Source organism: Peromyscus californicus, unplaced genomic scaffold (assembly GCF_007827085.1).
Source record: "Peromyscus californicus insignis strain IS unplaced genomic scaffold, ASM782708v3 Scaffold_7__1_contigs__length_154581171, whole genome shotgun sequence".
Lineage (NCBI taxonomy): Eukaryota > Metazoa > Chordata > Mammalia > Rodentia > Cricetidae > Peromyscus > Peromyscus californicus.
In genome coordinates this window covers 2,870,230-2,889,866 of record NW_026294595.1, presented here as the reverse complement: position 1 = coordinate 2,889,866, position 19,637 = coordinate 2,870,230, and the positions used below count along the sequence as shown (strand labels likewise).

The 19,637-nt window shown below is 45.6% G+C and overlaps 1 protein-coding gene across 5 annotated transcripts in view; it reads left to right on the top strand.

Moving 5' to 3' along the window:
• The window catches only part of Mrrf (mitochondrial ribosome recycling factor), a 99,324-nt gene that overhangs the window by 49,211 nt on the left and 30,476 nt on the right, over positions 1 to 19,637 (top strand). For 2 of the 5 annotated variants that reach the window (XR_008215352.1, XR_008215353.1), the window contains exon 7: positions 15,715 to 15,853. Coding sequence is in view for 3 of the 5 variants with exons in the window: in XM_052725775.1 (XP_052581735.1) it covers positions 8,109 to 8,220 (112 nt within the window). In the remaining 2 variants the exon portion in view is untranslated. Of the gene's footprint in view, positions 1 to 8,108; positions 8,749 to 15,714; positions 15,951 to 19,637 lie in introns of those variants that run through there. The other 3 variants (XM_052725775.1, XM_052725773.1, XM_052725774.1) reach the window with 2 other exon arrangements.

Genomic DNA, 19,637 nt, shown 5'->3' with positions numbered 1-19,637 from the left:
TCTGCCCCTAGTCCAGAAATGTGTTGTTTATAAGGTTCTTAATATATCTTTCTAAAATCACTTCAAGTGTGTAGTTTGTCTCTTCTCAAACATACATGCATGGTTTCCTTTCTGTACCTGAGGTGAGACTCAAACTCATGGCCTCTTTCCCCAGCCTTCTGAGTGCTGGGATTATAGGTATGCACCACCACACCAGCTTATTTTACCTTTTACTAGATTCTAACATTAGACTAAGTTTTTGTTTTTATGAGACAGTACCTTGCTGTGTAGTCCTGGTTGGCCTGGTACTCTTTATGTATCCCAGACTGTCCTAAGAATCCTTCTTAGTCTCCTGAGTGTAAGGATTGCAGACATGTACCATCATACCTGACTGAACTAAAATATTTTAATGTGAGCTTACAGTTTTTTGCATGTCTTCAAATCATCTTTTACACTCTAGAGAAATAGTTTTTAAAATGTATTTATCTTTTAAATAAACTTTATTATAAAAAAAAGTCACACACTAAAATTAACCAGACTAAAATTCTATATGTCCTACTGAACTTCTGTGCAGTTAGTATAGCCGTTCTGGGGCCCAGAAAGATGGCTCATCGGTTAAGTGCACTGGCCATTCTTCCAGAGGCCTGTTCCCAGCGGCCACAAGGAGACTCACAACCATCTGTAACACCAGCCCTAAGGGATCTAACACCCTCTTCTGGCCTCCCTGAGTACCACGGGCACACTTGGTACACAGATGTACAGACAAAACACCTATACAGTAGTTTTTTGTTTTTGTTTTTTAAGGCCATCTGTACCTGTAGTGCTTCATGTTGGAATTTACATTTTTACTGTTGAATTTATTTTTATGCATTTATCAACCACCATGACAGATTAGAACTAGAGAAACCATTAGCTTTATATCCTCTTTCATGGTTGGTTTGTTCTTGCTAATATAACTCTTTATAACCTTCCTAGAGGATAGTATGACAGATGCCCCGACCGTTTAGTTCTGATCTGTAACTTAGGAACATGTCTAAGAGAAATTTTCAACCTTAGTCTACGGGACTGTGTCTCATTAGTGTGTTACGTATAATGATAGAAAACTAGGAACCAAGTTCCTGAAAGTCATTATTTGTGTCCATTGGAATTCCATTCATTGGAATCTATATTGAAGTTAGGAAAAGACTTTATTGACATGAAAATTTTTCAGAATTGATTTATTTTTTCAAAACAGAGTTTCTCTGTGTAGTCCTGGCTGTCCTAGAACTCGTTCTGTAGACCTCAAACTCAGATCTGCCTGCCTCTGCCTCCTGAGTGCTGGGATTAAAGGCATGCACCACACACTGATGAATTTATTATTTTCTAAAATAGTGGACTATACAATAACATTACAGTTACATTTTTATAAAAAAAAAAAGCTGTAGCTGGAGAGATGGTTCATGGTTAAGACACTGGCTGCTCTTAGAGAGGACCCAGGTTCAGTTCCCAGCACTCATAATATGGTTCCTAACCATTTGTAACTCAGTTCCAGGGGTTCTGACCTCTGTGGGCCCCAAGCATATATGTGGTGTATTACATACATGCACATAAAACATGCACACATAAAATAAAATGAGTAAGTCTGATAAAGAAGTTTAAAGATACACAGGCATATAAAGATTGATAGCTTGTAATTATCAAAATATCCAAAGCCACTTCAGTGTTGGGATTATGAACAGCCTTTTATTGTATGAAATTGACCTTCTCTTTTAAAATTGTTTTCAAAATTCTTTGGTCAAATTCTTTTGAGATATTTTTATAACAATATTTCTCTCATCTTTGGTGTCTGAGATTGAAATGATTGGGCGATAGGTTCTGTCTCAGTCACCGTATCTGACCCCTGACTCCCTTAGCCCCTAGCCCAGCCATATCTGCTACAGGACCACGGATGTTCCTGCTCAGGACTCTTGACATCTGCCAGCCTGCTGTGGTACCTTCGCTGTGGTTTGCCATAAATGGGCCTGCTGAACATTAAAGCATTTGGCAGAAACCTCCAGTGACTCTGGCCAAGATCCTTTCACTGCTGCCTTTCTCTGAGAAGCAGCACTCTCTGGAATGAGTGAAGCCTGGTGCTAGTGGGGCTGAGGGAGGGGAGGCCCTGCAGGCAGGGTACTAGACTGGGTAAGGCAGTCCTCATGAAGGATGGCTTGTGTGCAGGCCTGCCCAGAGCTGTGCTCTGTGGTCCTGTCACCCCATGCTCTGTCCTTAAAGTCTTCCATATTCCTTAACTGATAACCAGCAGACACAGTAATGACAGAGGTCTGGTGGTGATGGTGATAATGTTATGATTTTATAAAGCGAGGCACGAGAGTGGAAATGCTTCTTGCTTTGGAGTCAGGCATTCAAACCCTAGCTCTTTTACTTCCCAGCTGTGAAAGTGAGCAATGGCTCCACTCACCTGTGAGTCTCTTTGCTCATCTGTAAAGTGGGATGATCTGTACCCATCTCACTAGAGCGATTGGAGGACCAGAAGACACACATGCTTAAATGTGACTGATATGTTGATGGTCCTTGATAACTTTCACTCTGTTCATCCACTCTGCTTCCTGACCTTGTGATTTTAAAGGAAATGGAACTAACCCTTTCAGTGCCCCTCGCACAACATGGAGCTGAGATGAGGAAGGAGTAGGCCAGGTGCTGGGGAGTAGGATTGCCAATCAGGAGGGAGTGAGTTTTGGGCTACACCACATCACACAAGAAGTTAGTGGGTAGAGCAGAATGGCCAGAGCCATCTTGCCCAAGATTACCTTGGGTTAGTTTTCTGTAGAATGGGGACAATAACTGTTCTGTCTACTTTATAGGGGCTATGTGAGGTGGCCGGATTTCAATAATGAGTGAACAGAAACAGAAAGATTTGATACAGTAGAAACTCTTATGCAACTGCTAGGTGAAAGCATGCTAAAGGAGACAGCAGCATTTCATGTGTTGTGTGGATTGTTAGCCAGTGTCTGGCATGTAGTAAGTACTCAGCAGTAGGCGCTGCTCTTGCTGGTGGTGTCATTAATCATCAGTGTTGTACAGAGTCTGATAAAGATGGAAATGGTGAACCTGCAGGTGAACTGTCCCCAAGGGCCTTTTGTACCTATCAGCTGTTCTAAAAAGCTGGTAAATACTTTGTTGATGGATTAGCTTGAAGTCAGAAAGTGGTGGTAAAAGTCGCAGTAGCACAGCTAGCATTTGCATAAGGTAACGGCTATCGCATGCTTGTATAGTCCTGTTTTTACTTAATTGTTAGCAGAGGAAGGGACAGCACCTCATTTGATGGGTGAGGAAACGGACTCCAAGTGGAATTGTCGCTTGCTCCTCTTCTCCCATGTTTTCAAATTGTCAGCCTGGGTATCCCTCCATTTCTCAGTCCTTCCACCCTGATAACCTTACTGCGGCCTTCACCTTTGGCTGGCCCAGACTGGCAGCCTGCAGTGCTGGTGTTTGCTGGGCACTACTCCTGGCCTCTGAGAGGCAACTCCAGGGACCAGAAGTGTCTCAGACATTTGTGACTGACTGCAGAGCAGGGAGCAGCTGCCATTCTGAGTCCAGCAACTCTTCCATCGTATCCAGCAGCCCCAGGAGCTGTGCTTTTCCAGCTTAAAAAGTGTGCGGCGTTTGCTAGGGTGACTTTCCTGCCTGGCGCCAATTGCAGCAAGCCCTTTTTACTTTCCCTTCTTTCAAGCCATGTATTTAGTTCCTAATTCCTGGCCAAGGCCTGTGGTCGGCAAATAAAGATGTCAAGCAGCTGCCTGCTGCTGAGCACACAGATCTGCATACTATGCTAGCCCTCAGTGCTTCCTGCCAACACTGCCTGCCTTCATTTCAACCCCATTTAGACTTAGAATGGAGCCTGCAACACCTACTAAATCATGTTTTCATCCTTAGAAAGGCATGCATACTTACTGCAGACAAACACAGAGAATTTCAACAATTTTTCTCTTAATAAATACTTCCTGGCCAGGCGGCGGTAGCGCCTGCCTTTAATCCCAGCACTCAGGAGGCAGAGGCAGGCGGATCTCTGTGAGTTCGAGTCCAGCCTGGTCTACAGAGTGAGCTCCAGGACAGGCACCAAAACTACACAGAGAAACCCTGTCTTGAAAAACAAAACAAAACAAACAAACAAAAACTTCCTGAGAACTTGATATGTTCTGTTTCTTAGGCGGGATATGACCAATACAGATCTAAATAACATATTATTTATCTTCCCATCACTCAAAGATAGAATGTTAAGATTTTGGCATGTTATACATATATGAAAGAAGTTGAAATGGAATCACCATATAACGAGGGAGGCAGTGCCCCAACTAGACATCTTATGCCACCAAGTAAAAAGACATCTTATGCCACCAAGTAAAACCTCCACTGCCAGGAGTGGGTTACATTTTGTTGAGTCCTTGTCCAAAAAGGTCCCATAGACCAGCCCCCTAAAAAAAAAAAATCACAGGCTATTGCTAAAACTACTGATTACTCTCTATACCCCGATGGGAGGGCCCTGTTGCTAAAGACAGCTTATGTCATCACAACATGTGTAAATCAAGGTGGTGCCCAACTAGAAACCTCACCCCTGCCGACTAGTTTTCATGGTGCCAGGAAGTACTTTTCATGGCCCCTGAGAGAAAAGTGATCACTTTTACCAAACTGCAAACCCTGTGGCCTATGACAGAGGCTGCCTGCAAGATTGACTGATGCAATAGTGACGCGCTACAGGGTGACCAGACTACCCCTTCATTTCGTTGTTTATTTTTGGCTTAAGGCCCATTCCTTATGATGAAAACCCATGCATGACTCCGATAAAGTGGCCAAGAAACTGAGACTAGATAGGTCATGGGCCTAGGGGAAAACGAACTATTATTATTCTGCTAAAGGAACCTAGCACGTTTGCAACACCCATAGGACAGAGCATTGCTCAACCCTCATCAAAGAAACTTCTCGCAGTAGATGATAATTAGCGCAGAGACCCACAACTGATCAGTGTGCAGACAGTGGAGCACTCAGTCCTTAAAGGGCTGTCTTTATCAAACTCCTCCCTCAAGTCAAAGGGATCTGTGTGGAAGAGGAAGACAGACCTAAGACTGTAAGAGACAGAGGTAGTGAGTGACTCCAAGGAAGAAGCAAAGCGGTGAACAGCACAGCAGGGCTGACAGACACACTTGTGAAGTCACAGACCGTGACAGCAGGCACAAGGCCTGCACAGGGTCACACCACACAGAATCCAGCCTGGAGAAGAGGAAGTGGACACAGAATCCCACTCTAACCAAGACGCTATTTGCAGTCGATACCTTCTGGAAAAGGGAAAATCAGTTTTCTCCAACGGAGTATCACTGGGTGTATCAGCCACACTGTAGGGATGCCCCATCTCCAGGAGTGATTGACCATTAAACACTTTTTTTTTTTTTTTGGCACTTTTTGATTTTGTTTTTTTGTGTTACTGGTTTTCTTTTTCTTTTTCCTTTCTTTCTTTCTTTTTTTGTTTTGACTTTTTAGTTTTTTTCCTTTTTTGAGAGAGAGAGAAAAGGGAGAGAGAAAGAACATGAAGTTGGGTCGGTAGGGGAAGGAATATATTATGAAAAAATGTTTAATAAAAATGAAAAGATTTTGGCATGTGTCTTAGTTTCTTCTTGTTGTTTTATTTTGTTTTTGTTTTTTCAAGACAGGGTTTCTCTATGTAGCCCTGGCTGTCCTGGAACTCTTTGTAGACTAGGCTGGCCTCGAACTCACAGAGATCCACCTGCCTCTCCCTCCCAAGTGCTGGGATTAAAGGTGTGTGCCACCCTGCCCAGCTTAGTTTTTTAAAGTATGTGATTTTTGTTTAGATATTTTATAGATTAGTTTTTCTACAGATATTCACACAGACGTTTCTATATTGAATTTTTTTTTTTTTTTTTTTTTTTTGGTTTTTTGAGACAGGGTTTCCCTGTGTAGCTTTGCGCCTTTTCCTGGATCTCGCTCTGTAGACCAGGCTGGCCTGGAACTCACAAAGATCCACCTGCCTCTGCCTCCCGAGTGCTGGGATTAAAGGCGTGCGCCACCACCGCCCGGCTGAATTATTTTTTTAATTGAAGGAAAGCATGAACACGTCTCCAAGATGTTAAGACTATCTTGAAGCATTATTCAAACACAATTTTATTATTACAGATGGAACCCATGCCAAGGTCTCAGTCAATTGTATTTTCTCTCCCAAGAATTTGACATGGCCATTGTAGTGCTGTGTTCATCTGCTTCCCCATCATATAACTTTAGATTTTTCTCATTTTTCTCACTATTCAAAATTAGATTGGGGGTGGGGGGCTGGAAAGTTGGTTCCACAACTAAGAGTGCTTGCTACACTTACAGAGAGGACCCAGGTTCATTTCCCATCACCCACATCAGGCAGCTCATCACCCCTATAACTCCTGTTCCTAGCAGTGTGACCAGCTCTCATAGCCTCCTGAGTACCTATACTTAATGTAGTGCACAGAAACTCATGCAGGCACACATACACATAATACACTTCTTAATGTAGTGCACAGAAACTCATGTAGGCACACATACACACATACACATAATACACTTCTTAATGTAGTGCACAGAAACTCATGCAGGCACACATACACACATACACATAATACACTTCTTAATGTAGTGCACAGAAACTCATGCAGGCACACATACACACATACACATAATACACTTCTTAATGTAGTGCACAGAAACTCATGCAGGCACACATACACACATACACATAATACACTTCTTAATGTAGTGCACAGAAACTCATGCAGACACACACACATACGTATAAATTTTTTTAAAAAATTTAAGCCCATATAAACATCTTTACAGCTAGCATTTAAGAATTTGGAGGCTAGGGGTTGGAGAGTTGGCCATTGATAAAGAGCACCCATTGTTCTTCCCAGGTTTGATTCCCTGAACCCACATGGTAGTTCATAACTCTAGTTTCAGGGAATCCAACATTCAGGTATTAAGCTCACACATGGTGTATATATAAATGTAGACAAACACTTACATAAATAAAATAAAAGAATTAAAAAAAAAACTTGGGGCTGGAGAGATGGCTGAGTTGTTAAAGAGCACTGGCTGTTCTTCCAAAGGACCCAGGTTTGATTCCCAGCACCCACATGGTGGCTCACAGCCAGCTGTAACTCCAGTTCAAGGGATCTTACATGCTCTTCTGGACTTCTTAGGCACCAGTTACACACTTGGTGCACAAAAATACACGTAGCCAAAGCACCCATACATAAATAATAATTATAGTAAAAGAAGAATTTTATGTTCAGATCATGTTCACTTGATAATTTCCCAGTTGAGATATTTGGGGATTAAATCCAGTGGAGCTTATCCATTCACTGTAGCTTGCAGGTTTTGAATATTGTAATTAGGAACTATAGCATCAAGTTTTGTTAGTGATAGCTGAAGGTTTATCCTGTTGTAATTTGCATTTTTGTGTCTATTGAAATTTCTCTGTTGATTTTCTAACTCTAGAGTCTTACTCTTTATATCAGTTCATCTAAAGGCTTTCTGAACTAAAGTAGCTGACATGTAAGACATTCTAAAGCAGAGGTTCTCAATCTGTGGGCTGCGACCCCTTTGGGGGTTTAACAACCCTTATAGGGGTCGCATAGTATATATCCTACATATCAGATATTTACATTACGACTCGTAACAGTAGCAAAATTACAGTTATGGAGTAGCAATAAAATAACTTTATGGTTGGGATCACCACAACATATGAGAAGCTAGCTGTACAGGGTCACAGCGTTAGGAAGGTTGAGAACCACTGCTCTGGAGGTTTATTGGGGCAGCTAGGCTGGCTTTTCTGTATTGTGTAACAGTTTTAAATGTTGGTTTATAGAATCAGGCTACTCTGCATTAAAGTTTGATATTATGACTGTCTGACTGTGTGCCCTGTCTTGTTTTTCTTAGTTGAGAAGGGAATAATCTTACTTATCTCACCTACAGTGACAGTGTCTCCACACATTTCTTAGAGCCTGGGTGGCCCTCAGTTAATATGAACTTTGTCACTATCATTTCCCAGTAACCTTTGCATAGTTTGGGAATGTCCCCCTATTACAGTCATCAAACTTCCATGTTTGTTCTTGCAGATCAGCCAAATGGCCGACGCCACAGTTGCAGAGCTTGACAGGCATCTGGCAGCAAAGACCAAAGAACTCCTTGGATGAAAGTCAGCAGTCACATATTCTGGTCATCCCTTAGGTGACAAGCTGGCGCCTACCACTCCCCTGTCCATCTATCAGAGGATCTCACTGCTGTTCCTCCACGGAGGCCCTGCCAACTCACCGAATCTCTTCCTTGTTTCCTCGCATAGTGTTGTTCTGCTTGGAGTCTTCTGGTGTGACAGTTCAGAGGATGTCTGCTGTGGCAGTGACCTTGACTCTGATGTCACCCAGGACTGCTTCCTTTCAGACAGCAATCAGACCCTGCCTTGTTTCTACCTCATCTGGACTAAGTGGGCCTTCACCCTGACTGCTAATGATCAAACTTAAATAAATTAGAAAAATAACAACTACAGAGGAAAGACAGAGTGGTGTGGGTGGGAGAGCCCCCAGAACCTCTTTAGAAAGCAAGCAAGAGCAGTGTCTGCTCTGGGTTGTCATCCCACATGCTGTCCCACGAGGACTGTTCACTGTGGCATCAGTCTCACCCTGGGCCGTCTCTCTGCCTTCTGATCTAGACCCCATTTTGGGCTCACAGGCTCCTTATATTAAATCTCTTTTTCTCCTCTGTTAGTCTGTATCTTGACAAAAATAACGAGAGAGAACGACACCAACTAACGCTTGAAGTTGTCCACGTCTTGAGTTGAGTAAGCTGGCAGCTGCTCAGCAATGCTTTTCTTCTCTTTCTGTCATGCACTCTTGTCCCTGCCAGTGTTGACTTGGTAATGAGCTCCGTTTGGCCGGGGCCTGTCTTCCTGATAGACAGGTGCTTTGTTGTGGCCCATCTTTTTTTTTTTGCATTTCTGTATATACATGCATCTGTGTATATGCGCGCGCGCACACGCACACACACACGCGCACACGCACACACACACACACACGCACACACACACGCACACACACACGCGCGCACACGCACACACACACACACACACACACACACACACACGCCCACGCCACAGCGCTCACGTAGGTCAGACAACTCCCGTGAGTCAGTTCTCTTTCACCCTGTGGGACCTGGGGCTAGAACTCAGACTTCAAGGTTTGGCACCAAACACCTTTTTCTGCTAAGCCAGCTCACCTGTTGTAGCATTTGGTTTGTCTTTTCTCCTCTCCCACAATCATTTTTTCATTTATTCAATTAATAGTAAAGCCATCATGAGCTAAGCTATTTTTAGGCGTTATTTGTAATCTTCACAGGAAACTGGACATATATGTCCCACCTACACGTAGAAATATGGAAACAAACATGCCTGTGTTAAGGTAATGAATCCTCCCAGACAATGGAGTAGGAAGTAGTGGGCCTTTTTTTTTTTTCTTTTTTTTTTCCTCTACAACTCCCAGAGATTCCCCCTGTCTCTGCCTCCCAGCGCTTGGATTAAAGGCGTGCGCCTCTGCATTTGGCTAGGGCACTTTTGTTGTTTGCCATCGGCCTCCCGTCACAAGTGTGCAGTTTCTCACACAGTGTCGCATAGCTCGCAACAGCAAAGCGGGGATAAAAAGTTTGTCTCGGATCCCAAAGTCTCTTCCTTCCACTGATGCCGGGTAAGACCGTGCTGTTTTCCCACTGTCCTCTCAGAACACTCAGGTAACAAATGTGTGCAGCTTTCCCACATGATACCAACCAGGTGTCCTGCACTGATTCAGTTCTGAGATGTGACTCAGCCCTGAAAAGGAGCCCCATTCCTGATGACAATCGTAAGTTGAGACCACACAAACCTAGCTCCCAGCCCCTCCTGTGATCTGGGTAATTAGCCAGGATGCTGTTCAGGACTTGGGAGGTAGGTTTCCTGGCTTCTTAGAAAGCGTGCTGTGAAGGGTGCAGATGAATAAGATGGGGCAAAATGCTGGGAAGTGTGACTCCACTCTGAGGCACCCTGTGTGGCCACACTCCCAGAAGCCACTGCTACCTACTGTCTTGTCAGGATCTAGTGGGCGCCAGCAGTTTGTCCAGTGCTGCTGTGTGACCTCTGGCTCTGAGTGCCTGTACGCTGAGCTGAGTTGCCCTCATAGTGCCTCAGGCAGGAAGATTTGTTCCAGTTCTAGGTGATGTGGCCTGACCAAGCTGGCCTGCTGCTGCCTCTGCCCACATTGGCGGGACCCGCTGTGAAACAGCAGTGAGAATTTAAGGTTAGGATTAGGCCAAGGATGGAAGGAGCTGACATCCTGAGATCAATGGGAAGTTAGCCAGGGGAGCAGGGCAGGCCACGCAGAGACTTTGCAGAACTCTAGCTCTGTGAATGGCAGAATTCTCACTGCAAATGTGAAGCTCAAAGATGCAGGATTTTTTAATAAACAGAGGAAATGATAAATTATGTTGTAACTCCACTCCAAAGGCATTTGGTTCTTAACAGCCAAATCCTCTGTAGTCTTTAAATAAACAAAACTTACTTGGTGAACAGACGGGGGTGGGGGGGGATGAAAGATTTTCAGTACTTGGGTTCCACATGTCAACAATTTTTCTCCTGTGTGTATGTTGGCCAAAGCCATATATCATGATAAATGAATAAAGGAAAGCCTGAGCCCAGGGCGGTGAGACGGCCCAGCAAATGGTTTTCAGCTGATTGCTCTATTCCAGTTGACATTTATCAAAGAAGCTCTGCTGTCCTGTGTGTTAGGGATATGTTGGTGGCAGGGACCAGAAGGTGACTACCTGACTGGGTATGCTGAGGTACCAGTCTTCAGGAGCTTCTCCCATGACACTCTCTGTCTTAAGAGCCAGCTGGGCATGGAAGTTCCCCCACTAGCAGAATTAACACCTCCTATGTTCAGTTCAGTGGCTCTCAAAGTACCATGAAAAACTTGGTTTTAGCCTGCTTAAAAATCTTCCTTTTGGTGTATATGTGCACCGCACAAGTGTGCAGATCTCACAAAAGAAACATAGAAATTTAAAAATGAAACTTCTCAGCATTGGGGAGATAGTTTGGGTGGTAAGAGTGCTTGCAGTCTACATAGGACCTGAGTCTGACTCCTCAACACGGAAGTGTGTGCACTGGGCAGATGGACAGACGGGTAGCTCCAGGAGCTCGCTTACCCCTACCCCACTAGAGCCAAAACAGTGAGCTTCCAGTTCATTGAGAACCTGTCCCAAGAGAAGACGAGGATGGGATGACTCCCGACACCCTGTGCTCTGGCTTCTGTGTGCACACTCGTCTCCATGCACCCGTACACTCACATGTGCCTGCCCCCCACACATAAATTTTCAAAATAATTTCTCAGAAATCTCTGCTCTTAGCCCCATTTGAAGTAAAGTGTGAAAAGAGGAGAGCTATTGTGTTCATTTTCTGAAGTTTACTTTTCTTACCCGTGAAGCCGCCGTGGCCATCTGTCCATGTGTACACACAGTCCCTTCACCTCCTGCACTACTGTTACTTATTTGACTATTAACCCATGGTATTTTTTAATAATCCAGTGCATTGGAAGATGTTTTTACTTTGTTTTTTTTTTCCTTTTTCTTTTTCATGATTAGAGGATTTCTAATCACTATTCACCAGATTTGCAGCTTATGAGTGTAACCTGACACTCGAGAGGCTGAGGCAAGAGGATCCCCTTAAGTTTGAGGCCAGCCTGGGCTACAATCCCATCTTTTAAAAAGTGGAAGCAGTGGCTCAGCAAATGAAAGCACTGGGTTTGATCCTGGGGACCGACATGGTAGACAGAACTGGCTCCCTCAGGTGGTCCTCAGATCTCCATATGTGTGCCTCGATGCACATACATATACATACTCACACAATAAATAAATGATGGTTAAATTTTTATTTTAAAAAAGGACCCCTATTCTCAGATGATCTGGTGAATTTCACTCTAAGTCCTGTAGCTACAGACATATTTATCGAATGTCCCCTGTGAACTAGGCAACATGCTAGACCTTAACATCCATCACTCCACTGACACTTAGTTGATGTAGGTGCTGCTGTTAATTTTTTTTGTGTCTCTTGCCCACAGCCATGCAGCCTAGCAAGCACTAGAGAAGCTTCAAACCCAGGTAGAACTTTGAAGCAGGTCCTTAATCAGTGTGCTTCACTAACGGTTATTCCAAATGTGTGTGGCACTTCCGCTTGCATGGACAGTAATGGAAAAGAAGCACCTTGCTGGATAAAGCACCGAGCCATCTCTGATGAAAAGATAGTGTCCTCAGGCCCTGTCCCCCATAAATCCACACCCCCGATGTTGGCAACTTTCTAGAACATGTTGGAGAACCTGCAAAATGACAACCACATGGTCAATAGCGATACAGTAGTAGTGGCAGCAGCAGGTGCCAGGCTCACTCTGAGCCATTTGGTTTGCAGAATGCGTATGCATCTTTACCCCTTGGGAGTCATTGAGCCCGATTCTGCTGTTAGGAAAGAGATTTGCCATGAAGGCTCATGCTCCTGAAGCCCCCAGCTGATGCTTTCTCTGCTCTGTTTGAGCTCAGCTTCCACGATGCACAGTAAGGAGCAGACTCCATGTTGAGGACTACATTTATTTGCGTCCAGGAAATGGTGTTTAGAAATAGTGTTACCCTTAATCCCATCACTTAGGAGGCAAAGGCAGGCAGGTTTCCGAGTTTGAGACCAGCCTGGGCTACAGAGCAGGCGATGCAGAGAAACTGTCTTGGAGAAAGGAGGAGAAGAAGAACAAAGAAATTTTTTAGCCTTTTAGTGAGTCTTAGACTGGAGTGGTCTGTCAGCCTTGCTAATAGCATTTCTTCATTTCTGTGCAGCTGCTGCTCTGTCTGGAGTCCAGGCCAACATCACTTCACGTTTTGGATCACCTCGGGGGGGGGGGGGGTGTGTTTGCTATACTTTGTGGTGTTTTCATTCTCTCTTCATTTTTAAAAAGCCTTTCAGAGTCCCAGCCTGCGGTGTCTTTCCTTCTAGGGCTGGGCTTTCATCATCACCCTGAGCCATCCTGAAACTTGCGTCTTCTCTTTGCTTTTAAATTGTGACAAGAAACACACAGTATTAAGCATCTTAGCCATTTTTAAGTGCACGGTGGTGTTGAGCATATTTACATTACCGATCTCCAGGACTCCTCACCTCAAAAACTGAAACCCTACACCCGTCAAACAAACACTGCCTCTGTCCCCACTTCCCACCCTTGGGGCCACTACTGTCCCTTCTCTGAGTTGGAATTCTCTAGGATCCTCCTGTAGAGACTTACACAGAACCTGTCTGTGACTGGGTTAGCGTCCTTAATATCCATGTTACATCATGTGTCAGAATTTTTTGTTTTCAAGGATAAAGAATATTCTTCCATTCATAAGTTATATTCCAGTATTTACCAAACTCCTTACAATTGTTTCACATTGATTGGTAACACTGGTGTGTTTAGAGAATCAGTGTACTCTGTAATATTAACACAGAGTGGTAAGACAGGGTTGCTCCTGCTCTGAGGAAGGTGAGGGTTGACTGACTGAGCAAGTAGTCATGGCTGTTCTCTCTCACTCCATTCTGGGCCACTTCAATCCTTCTGTGCTGTTATGTAAAAATCAACCTGAGGAAAAGGCCCCAAATTTCCCCAAAACCCTTTTAATGCCCCACCCCCACTGCCCATAGAATTATACAGACTTCTGCCTCAAGTCTGTTAAGTACAGGCATGTGCCTCGTCAGGACGTGACTCTCACAACCACCCTCATACAACTGCTGCTCAAGTGGCCTGGACAGCTCTCCTCAGGCGGCAGGCTGCTCACACCTCCCAGCCTGTCCTCCAGCTGTTTGCTTTGCCTGCTGTGTGCTACCTTAATACCTGCCCCAACCAACAGGCAAAACTTAGCGAGACTCCATGGCCCTCTGTTCCACATCCCTCCCCGCACAGTGCATCTGTTCTCTCATCTCATTCCTTGTGCTTTCTAGACTTGGATTTGCTTCTTTAGAATCTCACACCCTCACACTCAGCAGACCCCACCCTTCTGTGTATCCTTACCTAAATGACAGGCACCACCCGCCCAGGTGCCATTTTTACCTCCCTTCATTCTCTATCCACTAAGTCACCTCCTATCACTTCTCTCTTTAAAGTGATTCTCCATTCAAGGCAGATCCTTGGGAGGTTCTTACAGGCTCAGGTATGGCAGATGTCCCAAGCAGGCCTCCACGGGGGCTCTGAGCATTTGGCTCCACCTGTGAGGCAATTGTGCTTAACCCTGGAGGAGCCTCTTGCAAGTGTCTTAGAAGAATCTCTGTTTCTTTTAGGGTTTGCATCTCTGTCCAGCACCATGTTAGGTGCAGAGCTGGGCTAAAGGAAACATCTGTCCATTTCCAAGGGTCTGCTAGGCCTTGGAGACAAATGAAGTCCCATTTCCTTCAGCCACCCAGTCTCTGATGATCTTTTGAACTTGTTCCCCCAGGCCTTTCAGTCTCGTCAGCTAAGCCTGCCACAGGGGCTTCTGGGCTACTCCGGAAGGCACTGTGGAGTGTTCCCAGTGGGGGCATCTACCATACTCCTTCCGGTGCAGGCCCCTTGTGGCTGGCTACTGTAGCAGCAATGCCCATTAGCAGGCTTCGCTTTTCTGCTCCTGGCAATGCCCTCGTTCCTGATAAGAGTGCTAGTTCCGGGGCTTGGGATAGATACATCTTGCTGGAGATGTCTTTGCCCTAGTTCCATGCCTGCCTCTTGACCTCTGCATTTCAAGGAATCCTGGATGGGATTCCAAGCCCCTCCTAAGTTTTCCAGTTCACTAGCATCTCCCCAAACTGACTCGTTCTGACTGCCCATGGGCAGTGCTGGTCACGGATGTCTTCTTTCCAGGCTCTGGTCTCAATGAAAACAGCTCCCCCACCTCTCCTTCCAGACAGTAAGAGCGGCTGGAATGCCCATCTGGCAACCTGGAGGCCAGGTTATTATGTGAACAGGGACACTAGGACCCCAGGCAGTCTGGTGCCTGACTCCTAGCCAGGCACCCCCACAAGTTACCTGAGAGAGCTGTGGGACCGGAAAGGGTCCTGTGAGGTGCTGAGTGGCCAGCGAGAGTTCCTAGGGCCTGGTCCGGTTTACACTTTCTGCTATTAATAAAGATCCCTGTTTTCCTACGGGTGCCGGGGGGGGGGGGGGGGGGGGGGGGACGACTCTGTCAGGGACCCGACGACTTCACCAGACTAAGGCAAAATAAGTAAAATAAAGGTAATAGAGCAAATGATCCCATAAAATTACATTCATGCACTTTGTCTAAATTTAAAGTTTCAGTTAAAGATGACTATTTCTGGTTCTTTTGTTTTTGGCATTAGGAATTCTATTGTGCAATGATAAGTTGATGCTTTCTTTTTAAAAAGCCTTTTTTTTTTTTTTTTAAAAAATGGAGACTTGCTCACTGGTCCCCATTTATTTATTATTTATTTAAAACACATTATTTTGTGTGTGCATGCATGGGCACATACGTGATGGTCAGAGGACAACTTTCAGGAGTCAGCTCTCCCCTGCCTTGTGGGATCTGGGGACTGAACTCATGTCATCAGGCTTGGCTCTGGGTGCCTTTGCCAACCGAGCATCTCTCTGGCCTTTATTTCTTTTTAACTTCTGCTGGTTCCCATTTGTTTGTCTATTTTTAACTCTGCAGATGCCCAAATCTCAGCGTCTGGGAGCTATAGGACCTCACACCCACTCCTGGTGCTAATGTCTCTGAGGCTGACATCCAAGGGACACTGGAGCTGTAACTAGGGAGAAAAGGCTCCGATGGAGGCGGCTTGACCCATGTGGTATGTCAGGGACCCCGTGGGTGAATGTGCAGTAGTGGTGAGGCCAGGGTTGGAAACAGGATAATAGTCAATCAGGAGGGTTTAGAGTCGGGCAAGGGAGGAACAGGAGGAGGGGTGGATGAGGGCGGTGAGTCAGGGAGGGGGTAGAAAAGAGCGTTGCACACAGGAAGGGGAGAGAGACAAGCATGGAGATGTGCAGGCAAAGGCTTGCACACATGCAAGCCCAGATATTTCCAGGTAGAGACAGGCAGCAAGATGGGAGGCAGTGCAGAGTGAGACAGTGAGACAGAGACATCATGTGTTACTGTGAGAGGCACGTACGTAGACACAGGCTGAGACACATGGAGACAGACAGACAGACAGACAGGTGACAGAAGCCTGAAGACAGAGCGGGAGTCCGCTTTTTAAAAAGAAAAGTGGGAGAGAGGGTGGGTGGAGACCTTGGGGCCTTGTGCAGCAGCCAGGGCCCAGAAGGGATGTGGGTGGAGGAAGCTGCATCAGCTGGGGCTGGCAGGCTGCAGGACTAGATAAGGCTGCTTGCCAAAGGAAGGCAGGGAAGGAAAGCCTGGGAGGCTGCCCCAGCCCAGAGAACAATGGGTACTTGACTTCAGCAGGTCATTAAAGAGACAATGAGTACAAAGAGCAGCAGAGGCTTCCCCAGGGAGAGCAAAGAAGTGGGGCTATTGAGGGCCTGTCCCCATACTCCCACATGCCCAGTGTACCACAGGAACAGGCCTGGCCTGGGATTCAAGGCCCCCCACCCCCAGTTTTTCTATGTTCCTCCCTCTACCTGGAAGATCAGTAGTGATTACCCCTTGTGGGAATGGATAAACACGGTGTAGCCGTAGTCTTGAGCCAGGGTGGTAGGTTTTAGCTAGAATGGAGCTTCTATGCACAAGAGGCAGTACAGAAGGCCAGCCTTGTCACATAGACAGTGTCGCTCATAAACCAGAATGTCACACAGAGCAACTCTTCCTAAAACAACTACTGAGGCTCTTTCTCTTTTGAGGGGGCATTAGAAAATTTAAAAGTAGAGTGGGTTGTGAAGGTTGCTTACTAAATTATAATGGTGATTGCCATTAAATGGATACACATGTGATGTGTAGATATTTGTGTGTACATATACATGCTGTGAAGACAGGAATGCTTGTTACTGTGTATTCTGGGCATTGTTCTTTTTGTTTGTTTGTTTAGTTTATTTATTTACCTATTTATTTTTTTAATGGGTGTTCTGGCTGCATGTGTGCCTGTGTATCATGTGTGAGCAGTGCCCATGGTGGCCAGAAGAGGGCATCAGATCCCCTAGGACTGGATTTACAGAGGGCTGAAAGCCTCCACCTGAGTGCTGGGAATTGAACCTAGGTCACCTGGCAGAGCAGCAGCCAGTGCCCTTAATGGCTGAGCCATGTATCTCTCCAGCTGCAGTTTTGTTTTGTGTTGTCTTATTTTTTGAGTCCGGGTCTCACTTAGTTTTCAAGATAGGGTTTCTTTGTGTAACCCTGGCTACCTTGGGACTCACTCTGTAGACCATGTTGGCCCTGAACTCACAGAGATCTGCCTGCCTCTGCCTCCTGAGTGCTGGGATAAAAGGTGTGCGCCACCATGCCTGGTCTCAAGGAATTTAGTTTGTTTGCTTTGAGATAAGGCCCCTCTGTAGTCCAGGCGGCAGCACTCTCCAGCTTTATTTTTCCCATCCATCTTTTTTTATTTTTTGTTTATTCATTTGTTTATTGTGTGAGTGTGTGCGCATGTCATGTGCACATGTGGAAGTCAGAAGACAGCCTCTGGAAGTTGATCCTTTCCCACCACCATGTGGGTCTTGGGAATTGTGCTCAGGTTGTCAGACTGGCAGCAGCCATGTGCTGAGCCATCGCACTTTCCATCAGCTTAGACTTCAAACAAATTTTTTTTCAGGAAAGGAAAAGGAGGGAGGAGGGGAGAAGAGGGGCGGAGAGAATGAAGAGAGGGAGAGAGGGAGAGAGAGAGAGAGAGAGAGAGAGAGAGAGAGAGAGAGAGAGAGATCTCATAGCTCTCCTTTAAGTCTAACCTAAATGGCTCCACATGCAGGAAATCCCCATTCCCATGATTCCCTGTGGTCTCCCCTTACTTTGCAGCTCTGAGGGCTTTAACAACTTTCCCCTTGTGTTTCCCCCTAAGGTAGCCTCTTGGGAGCAGGGCCTTGTTCATAACCAGCCTAGGGGCTTTGTCCAGAGGTGTCTGAGCTGAAACCTCATCCTCCTATGACGTTACCAGCAAGGTTCTCATCACATCTCAGGTCCAACACAGCCAACTGGGCATTGGGAGGTGGGGGCATAGACTCTCAAATTCTCCATGGCTCCTGGAATGGAGTAAGGTCAGGGCAGCTGCTGTAAAGACATTGGGAGGAAAGAGAAGGCACTGGGCACCGTGTCCAAGGTACTGTACCATTGTATTTTAGCTAGTTGGTTGTAGCAACATTACTAACAAGACCTACAGCTTTGGTGTAAACAGATGGTTCCCTCCCACCTGCCTGTTTCCAAATAACCACTCAGAGGCTTAATAAATGCTGTGCTCAGCCGGGCGGTGGTGGCGCACGCCTTTAATCCCAGCACTCGGGAGGCAGAGCCAGGCGGATCTCTGTGAGTTCGAGGCCAGCCTGATCTCCAAAGCGAGTTCCAGGAAAGGCACAAGGCTACACAGAGAAACCCTGTCTCGAAAAACCAAAAAAAAAAAAAAAAAAAAAAAAAAATGCTCTGCTGATAGCTCAGGCTTGTTATTAGCTAACTCTTATTGGCAGATCAGCCCCCACATTTATTCACCCCAGGGACTTTTGAGGAATGAGGGATAAGAGACTTAGTTAGAAACAGAGTGGAGAGAAACAGAGAAAATACAGGATAGACTCGAGTGGGCCTGGATCCTTATCCACCGGCCCAGAACTTTATTCCAAAGGTCTATTTATAACAATGCCAAGGGGTGGAGCAAAAGACCTCCCCCTTGCTAGATACAGCCAAGACCTGATACTCAGGCCCGTGGTCCAATCAACCTCTTATGCAGTCCTGCTGGGTACAGCCATTAGAGAAACTAGTTGGCTACAACACACTTACACTTAAATTAACCCATATTTCTATTTATGCTTTGCCACATGGTAGTACCTTTGTTAGCATGGCACATTCATCTCCTGCTCCCTCTGTGTCTGGCTGGTGACTCCTGACTCCGTCCTTCTCCCTCCCATCATTTTAGTTTGGTCACCCCGTCTATACTTCCTGTCTGGCTACTGGCCAATCATTATTTTATTAAAACCAATTTGAGTTTTTATTAAGACAATTTGAGTGACAAATCTTTACAGTGTACAAGAGGATTATTCCGTAGCACTTTGGGGTCCATTGAAAGGGCTCAGTGAATAAAAGCATGTACCACCAAGCCTGGAGACTGAGTTCCATCGCCTGGACCACATGGTAGAAGGAGAGAACTGGCTCTTGGAAGTTGTCCCCTTACCTCTACATGTGTGCTATGGCATGCATACACTCACACATGTACACACATTTAAAATGTTTCTTAAGACCTGCAGTCTTGCTGGCTGGTGGTGGCACATGACTTTAATCCCAGCATTTGGGAGGCAGAGGCAGGCAGATTCTGTGAGTTCGAGGCCAGCCTGGTCTACAGAGTAATTTCCAGGATAGCCAGGGCTACACAGAGAAACCTTGTCTCAAAAAAGACAAAAACAAACAAACAAAAACAAATAACAACAAAAGATCTACAGTCTTCAACCTTCAAATTCTATCAGCTCCCAGGGAATCCCAGTTGC